The 8,946-nt window shown below is 54.6% G+C and overlaps 1 protein-coding gene across 1 annotated transcript in view; it reads left to right on the forward strand.

The window, feature by feature from the left end:
- Positions 1 to 8,943, forward strand: part of CSUI_006685 (uncharacterized protein) — a 16,337-nt gene extending 7,394 nt beyond the window's left edge. Inside the window, exons 4-12 of the mRNA XM_068066838.1 lie at positions 153 to 1,065; positions 1,948 to 2,510; positions 3,340 to 3,981; positions 4,971 to 5,498; positions 6,188 to 6,367; positions 6,537 to 7,098; positions 7,704 to 8,082; positions 8,390 to 8,498; positions 8,857 to 8,943. Coding sequence (XP_067921186.1) covers positions 153 to 1,065; positions 1,948 to 2,510; positions 3,340 to 3,981; positions 4,971 to 5,498; positions 6,188 to 6,367; positions 6,537 to 7,098; positions 7,704 to 8,082; positions 8,390 to 8,498; positions 8,857 to 8,934 — 3,954 coding nt within the window. The 3' untranslated portion in view covers positions 8,935 to 8,943. The remainder of the gene's footprint in view (positions 1 to 152; positions 1,066 to 1,947; positions 2,511 to 3,339; positions 3,982 to 4,970; positions 5,499 to 6,187; positions 6,368 to 6,536; positions 7,099 to 7,703; positions 8,083 to 8,389; positions 8,499 to 8,856) is intronic.
- Positions 8,944 to 8,946: the final 3 nt, after the last annotated feature.

Genomic DNA, 8,946 nt, shown 5'->3' on the forward strand with positions numbered 1-8,946 from the left:
TACCTTAAGGTTCTATATTTGTTTCCATGCACACCGGGAGCGTGTGGATGTAGGTAAGCAGCGTGGACGTTTAAAAAGGGGCGAAACAAGTGTACACGTTAGGCGAGTGAATTGATAAGTCAGTCGGCTGGAGACGGTTCTTCTCTATGCAGGGCACGTATCTGTTCCTTGATGAGGCGGTGCGCTTACTGAGACCCTCAGAGACCTCCGCGGCTTTTGACGTAGGAAAGCTGTCAGAAGCCTACGGAAAGCAGCCGTCACCAGCTGCGGTGCAGACCAGCCCGGAAAAAGACAAGTGCGGACCAGCGCCGCCTTTCCAGCCGCAGCCTCTACTCGACTCTGGCCGTGTTCTTCAGACTTTCGTAGAGGCACAGCTCTTTATCTTCGACGTCTTTCGCTCGCTCCGGGTGGTTCTCCACCAGCAAACTGAAGAATCCGCGAGGGCAAAGGAGGAAGTCGATGGGGCGTTGAGGGGAAGTCCACGACAGAAATACTTCACTAAAGAGTTGCTGCACGGGCAACAGCCCGAGCCTCTCGACTCCAAGTATCAAACGGGAGTGGAGTATCCCCGTGTCGAGTTTCCTTCGCTTGCTGAGTTGTGTGGCCAACTGGAAGGACCCAGTTCGGGCAACACGATTGGTTCCGATATTGATACGGAAAGGCAGGACTCTTTCCTCTCTCCACTCGATTCAAAGCGTGCGTCTTCTTGCCCTGCTCCGTCCCTTCCGAACTACTGTGTTCTAGACGCTTCGAAAGTCCCGGCGGTTGCCATGTCTTTGGTTAGGTTCTACCAGGACAAAATCTTCGACAACATGCTCCCGGGATCCATTCAGCTGCGCATCACGTCCCATCTTCACGGCCTCTCGGCCTCAGCTGCATTGCCAGTACTACGCCCCCGCGTGCATCCTCTTGCCATTCCAGTTCCCGCTGTCTCGGTTGCTTTAGGCGAAAGTGGTGGGAGGCCGTGGAAGGTGGACTGGTTCTTGTATATTCACGAGGCGATCAAAGATCCCGTCTTACTAGGTAGGCGCAGCCAAGCGGGGACGCAGGCAGAAGATGTTGGCTGTGAGTGGAGGGCAGAGCGAGGCTCGAAGCAAGCCAGATCAGCGGGATCGCGGTACCAGTATCAGCATGCATCAGTAGCTGCCTGCGTAAGGTGTTGAGTCCCCGACCGCGCTGTTCCATGTCGTTACGCGGCGCACCTTTGTTGGATACGTACCTATTTCCTGGGAGGCTGTCTCTCAAACAAGTGAATAGACGGCAAAGGATCCGAGGCTCTGGGACAGAAGTAACTCTAGCAGCTTCGCCGGTCAGAAGCAACGATATCGGCATGTCCCTTGTTGCTCCACCGGCTGCATTACTACGGGGCTGTCGAGCACGTGACTCAGTAACGAGCACTCTCCTGATCGGTCAAGCTCATCAGGCACTTCAGGCCTGCCGACCACGTCGGTCTCTTTCCACGCGCCTCTTTAGCTGCAACTTACCGTGTTTCTGCCTGCTGTTCCTCAAGGCTTTTTCTCGTCCGAGCAGCTACGGACAGAGAGACAATTCCACGGCGAGTGCACGTGCACCTGGATGCACTTAATCTTACGTCCTTTCTGCAGCCAGCTTCTCTGGGAACGTTTTTTCTCTGACAAGGCTGTAGCAAGACAACTCGCTGTCCAGCAGAAACCATGAGTAGAGGCGACCGGGGGTTGGAACAAAGGGTTTCCTTGGTTCAACACGGCCGCCTCTCCTCATGCACTTCCACTCTATCTCCACCTATGTGCTTCCCAAAGCAAAATCTGGACATGGACCGATGCCTTAGATCAGCGAGAGTGTCAGTACTGTCAAACTCTCGGGAGCGAGCGGACGTAATAGTGAGCTGCTGTTAATCATCGTTTCAAGATGAATAGTTCTCTAATCTCAGTAGAAGGGTGTTTCTCTGTGACATGTGATGGACAACAGGCTATTCAATATTGACAGCCCTTTTCGACATCTGGAAAAAGACGGCCCTTCCACCTCGTCTTCCAATTGCTTCTGAGCAACGAGCTCCAAGAATTAATTGGACAGGAAGCTGTGGTTCTTCTTCTCCACGCTGTTCTCTTGCTCCGGGTGACTCGCCTGCCTCCACCTCTGAAGGCGATTCATCTACAGAGTCCGTCCGATTTTTGAGCCCAGAAACGGCGTTTACAAATCACAGTCCAGGGATGGCCGAAGCAGCAGCTAAAGCGTTGCGGTCACTTGACGCTCGGCAGGACGTGGCGGCTAGGCACATGCACGCAGTCGGATGTTGCCAGGGCCTGCGAAAGTGGCTGTGGATTCGGAAAGTGAGCGAACTGAGCTCGTGGCCTTTTTACATCGGGTTGCACGGCTGTGAAATGACCAGTGATACAAGCTGTCCGAATGAGATGGATCAAGCAGACGCTGTTGCAGGTGTCAGCCCCTGGCTTCGAGAACATGAAGAACGGATTCTCCTCGAGGCATGCGAAAATGAGACGGAAAAAGATCTCGTGCGAAAAGTGCTTCAGGTAAGGCAGAGCGGGGATAGGGTGGAAAGTGTCCAGTGCCTCAGGTTTCTTTCTCCTGGAGACGAGGTCTTGAGTCAAGAAAAGAGGTTCTGGTGCATACATCCGAAGAAGAAGAAAAAGTCCTGTGTCAAGTAATGCACGTCTTTGTGTGGCTTGTTATCTCCAGCTTAGCTTGTACCCTTATTCTTGGTTAGCTACACTCCGCGGCTGATGGGGACGTTTGCACATACACGGACGCGTGTTTCAGAGCGCACCAAGAGGGAAAGACGTACAGGCTTTACGGTGTACCAGGGAGAGACACCCGTGAGGATTGGTGATGTGCAGGGCTAAATAAAGGATCTTGTACGGATTCCACGTGTGACCATACTGACTGCAGGCGGCCCGGGTGACTTGCGATCCATGAACATCCAAGCCCGGTCGAAGCGAGATCCCCCCGTATTTAAGAAAGGTGCAGACTGTCAGACTGCCAGTCATTCTCGATCGAAGCAAGACAACAATAGTCAACATAGCTCAAGACATCACTCTCAGTGAAGGCGGTAACCTAGCTTTTTACAGCGCTTTTTTGCCCTGGAGTGGCTTTCGTGAGAAACGTAGTCCTCCCAAATCAGCTCTAGGGAAAAGCTGCAGCACCGGAACACTGTGTAAGAAGCAGAGGCTGGAGGTGCTCGGGGAAGCTCCCGTCACCAGATCGCCCTCGATGCGTTCCCCACCATCTGAAACGTAATTGATGTTTCCTGTTATATTCCATTTGACAAACGTTCGCAGTCGCAAAGCTAGCTTCGATTCCTCACCCAGCCTGTTGTAGCCTACTGATTTTGACAACCCTCAGGATTCGACGCCTGGCGTTCTCATGCCCGTTTCCTTTTTCGGGCGCTTAGTCACGTACGGTGTTGACGCCACCCGGGCGTCCATCTTGACCTCGAGACTGATTGCGCGAAAGCCAAACCCTGATTCGATTAGTCTGCCCCACGCTTTCCCCTCCGCATATCTCCCTAGCGGCTACGATCCGAGATCGAAGTGTCCGTACTCCTCGGCTGCCGAGATGGCTCGCAGGCTGCAGCAGGGTATAGAGTATAACGCAACAGAAGCAGACGAGCTGTCCAGGAAACGAGGTGGCCCGGATGATGGTGATGATGATGATGACGACTGTGGGCAAGATACGGGACCCTCGACGGAGAAGACACTGACTGCGGCGGAGGCAGCTGCAGCAATGGCGCAGGCGGGGACGGGGGAGACGGCAGCAGAAGAAGAACGGAGAGGTATGTTCCCGGGATTGTATTCACGTTGGAGACAAGGAAAAACGCTGCAAAAGGAAGTCTTGCATGCACTGTGGGGAGATGCTAAATTCGAAGCCGCTGCTGGCATCGGAATGGCAGCAGGTGGGCCTGACGTTTTGAGCGAGACGGAAAAGGCGCAAGAGCACCAAATTGATCTCTGGAAGCTGAAGGCGGCGGAGAGAGAAATGAAAGAGGTGCGTTCCGCGTCTTACTCCCTTCATGTCAAGGAACCGTCAAACCTCGGCCTCTGTTGTGTTCCAGGAGAGTATTTGTTACGATGCACAGAATTTCCGGTCTCTTGGTAGCGCGCCGTAGCGGCGCCCTTCTCCATGCTCCCTTATAGTGACGTCTGCACGTGGCGGAGAATGGCTGGAATAAACTTCTTGCCACACCGGCTTACCCACTCCACACTCGCGATCGTCACGACTCTGGACAGGAAAGGACTGCTGAGCATTCTTGTCTAGACTTCGGGATGAACTGCAGTCAATCCCGTTTGCCCTGCAACCGTCTCAGATCGCAAAAGAATCTGGGCTGCCGAACGGCTTATGGTCTTAAGCTCTCGGAGGCACACTACTGCGGGTTTTGCTGGCACTGGGTACTCCACTTTTTGTCTTGTGTAGGGGGCTGTGTCTGACCTCTCAGAATCCTGCTGCTTGCATTAGGGCACGTCCGGTCCCCAGAAAGTTTGTGTGGAGGCATTTTCTTTTCCCGAAAGTGCCCGCGTGAGGCCCTTATAAGTTCATGAATATTTCTGCAGATGCGGTGCACGTACGTATCTGCATGACCTGAACTAGTATGCTGCCTGTCTTCTTGGCGGGAGTCTCTTGTCGGCTACTCGAGGACCAGGTCTGTTTCCCGCAGGCGCGGGATATCAATGATTATTCCTGTGTTGCCTTGCCTATGCTGTCTGCGCGATGCAAGACGTGCCGCCTTAGCGAAGTGCAGTCTTCTCTGGCTACCAACTGTCGTTGTAGAAGTATTCACACAGCCACCGTCCCGAATCGGGGGGGCCCCTGTCTTGCATTAAGAGTCGTGTTCTGTGACTCAGAGGGAGGAGCCTATGATCTTAAGTGTCCGGTGCCCCCGTTCGTTTTTGGAATAACATGGCCAGTATTCAGAGTACGCACCTACCCGAGAAACGGGACTTTTCCGCGTCCCCACATCGTTCTTCCTTCTCTTCCAGGCCGCCGAAGCTGCGTTCCGACTGCGTCTTCGCGAGTCGGCATCCAAGGGCCTCGTTCACTCGGACGAATGCATCAACTCAACTTCTTTCCTCTGTCGCCTGTCGCCTCCTGTTTCTGCTCTTTCCACTCTGGCTGCTGGTAGGAGTGGGGGTAAGCAGCCGGTATTCTCCTCGCTTCTGCACAAAGAGACAGCTGAGTTTTTGACAGATCTTGTCCTGGTCGACCATCAGCAGGAGCACGTGCGGCGCATGCGAGCCAGCCGGGCGGTAGCGGCGACTGAGAAAGGCGGCGACTGTCCTAAAGTCTTCGAGCAGCTTCTGGGAGAGGCTCTGAGGAGCAGAACAGTGCAGGATGAACGGGAACTGCGGAATGCCTTTGGACACGAGGCGATAGACGATCTTTCTACGGGTACGGAAGAGGAGAAGGCAGCTGCGCACCGCGGTCGTTTGAGGCTTCAGGAGGCCCGACGGAAACTGGATTTGGGAATCAAACTAGACCGGCTGGAAGGAGCTGAAAGGGACGAGACAGTAAGCGTATGAGTGACGTGCTAGGACGTGTTTCCAGGGGCACTGCTGAACTCAACACGCAGTACGGGGTAACATCTATTCCTGTGGAGTGCCTGGGCTCATCAGACGTGAGGAGAACTGTAGCCATGTAAGAGATTGCTGTAATATAGGGAAACTCATGTTCCTGATGGCGATTAGTGAGGTGACTTCTCCACGATCTTTCTTCGCTAAAGCGTTGAAGGAGGTGGTGTGAAAACCCAAAAGCAGCCTGCGTCGGATAGAGAATTGTATTGTTGGTCTTGACAAGGTCTTCGTATACGCGCGGCCCAGACGCAGGCAGCACGCGTAGTAGTGACGACCCCTCATAGGGTAGAACTTTCGGCCGTTTGCCGTCACAAGGATAAATCTAATTTGTACCGATTTTTAACAGACTGCCTCGGTTTCCAGTCAGAGGCGACGATCCGTGACACTTCTGCTGTTAACACTCGGCTCTCGGGCGCTCGGCAATTCGGGCATTGCCGCCCGTTCTCCTTTGGCCGCTGCAACCGGCCTGGAGATCGTATCGGTACATAGAGCAACAAACCCGCGCTAGCAGTTCCTGCGTGTCTCAACCGTGAGGTAGGAGGGACTGCTTCCTTCCCTTTGTTTGGGGCGGAGTGCCTCACTTTCCTTCTTGCCCACCGTGATACGTTCGGTTCTTTTCTCCTCAGGTAGGGGACCTGTTTCACTACTTCAACGCCAGGGGTTTTGGCCGGTGTCTTCCCCCTGACACGCGTATTGTGTTCACGGAGAAGCTTGGTGGGCGTCCTTCTCCTGAAGACAGCGCTGCACCGACTCTAGGCGAGTTCAGCTTTGACAAAGACGATTTCCGCGTACCTCCTTCCATCAGGGTGAGGTGCACAAGTCACCAACTTGAACTCGGACAGCTGCAGCCGTGTGAACATCTTTTCTGTGTCATCTTCGTTCCAGTCGTTGACATTCTGTCGCTCCCTGTAGTCCCATTCAAGCAGGCCCGGTTTCCGCTGTCATTGTGTTTTCCTTGTGCTGACTTGCATGCAGCTAGCTTCCTCTTTGACATCTCTTCCGCTGCTTGCCCACACCCTGCTGCAGCAGTGTCTCGCCGCTGCAGCTACCTGCTATGACCTGCCTTCTTACCTTCATCTCCCAGCGCCACCTTCGATCATCCCATATTTATGGCAGTATATGCCCCCGGTGAGGCCTCTTGAGAAACACTTCGCCCCCCCGCCTCCCGCATCTTGTTTCGCAGGAGGGAGTCCAGAGAGTATTCCTCTTCAGGCCAAGCCAGCCTTGACGAGATCAGTGACACCCTTGCCAGCTTCTTTCTCTGATAAACCCCCTTCGGTCGCTTCGCTGATAAATTTTGCCGCTGAAGTGCCTGCGCTCATGCAACAGCAACAGAGCATGGGAGCGGCGTGCAGAGAGCTAAGCACGCCCAGGGACCCCATAGGGGAGATGAAGATGCAGAGGAAGGTGATGGAGAAAGCGAAGGAAGCCGCTGCGTCAGTGGCGAAGTTGGAAAACCAGTTCCAGGAATATCAAAAGAGCGACGTCATGATGCGGCAGCCTACGACGGCAAGTGAAAGGGCACACCCGGGAACAGGTGCGGAAGCCGGAGCAAGACCTGCATAACAATCGTGAGAGGGCCGGACGGTTGTGTTGCACCGGCTGGGGAAATGGTCTGTCGTTCTCAATTCGTGAGCCACGCCAGAGTCGAGCAAAGGGTGACAGAGCAGGCATAGCCACTAAGACCACCTGTGCGTGTTCCTATGCTTGGAGCCGCAGCCAAGCGATCTGATCGAGAGGTTCCAGGCTTTTCCGTGTGATGTTTGATCTGGCAGTTTTCACTACGCAGAGTGATGTCAGCGGGAGTCGAAAGCCCGAGGTACTTCAATAAGCACCCACACTTCAGCATGAACTCACTCCTTGCGTGGCCCAGGCCGTGCCGCTGCTTTCAGCGGAGACCGAGTGCGTGGTTAATGTAGATCTCGTGTCGAAATTAGCTCCTACAGTGTCCTGTGGTGAGGTCAGTGGCTACAAGCGTTTTTGAAGTGCACTCAAAGAAGCAGAACCTGAAGGACGACCACGCATTGAACGTGGAAACCAGGACAGTGGGAGTGGTCAAGTTACTGCGCCGAACTGCTTATACAATGCAAGCGCCTGTCATTCACCATTTCCACAGACCGTTCGCTCTGCTGTCCATCGCAGGGAGCGGAACCTCAAGCTCTTGGAAGCTGAGTGAATCTCGAAATATTAGTGTGGACGAGGACGCCGAGAGAGAAGTTATCAGAGCAGCAGACGCTCTGCTGAAAGCAGTCAGTGTATCTCCTGCAGCAGGCTCAATTGGCGAGGAAAGTGGTGCCGACGCCGTGCTGGACTCGATGAAGCTGGATAGGATGAACGGTCTCCAGCAGAAGCTCACCGCAGTCGCAGCTGCAGACCGCTGGCCCTTCTTTGTCGAACCGCCTGGTGCCAGCAGGATAAGGGACGAGGAAAGAGCGCAGGGTGGGCGCAACAGCCCAACACCGCTGGCTGACCAGCAGGGCCGCGACTGGCAGGAGTGGCTTGAGGCGAACGAGACTCTCAGGTATAGCCGGGTCCACGCGACGTTTCAACACCGAAACACCCCGGTGGCGGGAACCTGCGAGAATTCGGTTGATGTTACCCACGACTCTGCGCTGGCTTGACGGTGTCGCAGCCTTGCTTTGGTACGGAAGGTGCAACTCGGGCCCGGCCAGCGACTGTGACGTTCGGAGCGTCAAACCTAGCTTAGCTGTGAAAACGACCTGCCTGTAGGACCCGAATCTGGTTCGGCCGCTCAGTCGAATCCTGAGGCTTGTGTTGCATACAACGACCGCTAACACAGTGTGGCGAGTTTGTTTTTGTGCGTGCAGGGTTCTCAAGTATGCTGTGATAGACAGAGAAGGAATGCCCAGCCCCAGCCTGTTCTCGGACCTAATCCTATCAGGTGCATGCTCCCCCTCCCGTGCTACTCGAATCATGGTGAGCCACTCCTCAAAAACAATCACGGACAGGAAAATGTAGAAAGATTTGACTACTTCGGGCGAGTCGTATAACTTTCCCGCGTGGAGAGGGAGCCGCGTCCGCCGGGGAGGTGCGGTGACCATCCCGTGACCCCGTACGCCAGAAGTCGTGGCCTCTATATACCGGCACTCCACCGAAGCTGCTGAATCACGCTGTCAAGCAATCCGCCAGGCGACGAGTCACGTATCACAGAAAGAAGAGAGTCGGTACGGACCGAAAGCGTGGGTGAACGAGACGAATCGATGTTGCTTCCCACGGAGACGGCGCTTCAGATGCAAGCGGACAGAAACTTTTCTTTCTTTTATCTGCGCTCCAGGAAGACGCTGTCACGATCTCCACGGCGAATGACAAGGTCCGAGGTGTGGGCTTAGGAGGGAGCACGAGAGATGACTAGTACCGCCACCGC

The sequence above is a fragment of the Cystoisospora suis genome (genome assembly GCF_002600585.1).
Source record: "Cystoisospora suis strain Wien I chromosome Unknown contig_3428, whole genome shotgun sequence".
Taxonomy (NCBI): Eukaryota; Apicomplexa; class Conoidasida; order Eucoccidiorida; family Sarcocystidae; genus Cystoisospora; species Cystoisospora suis.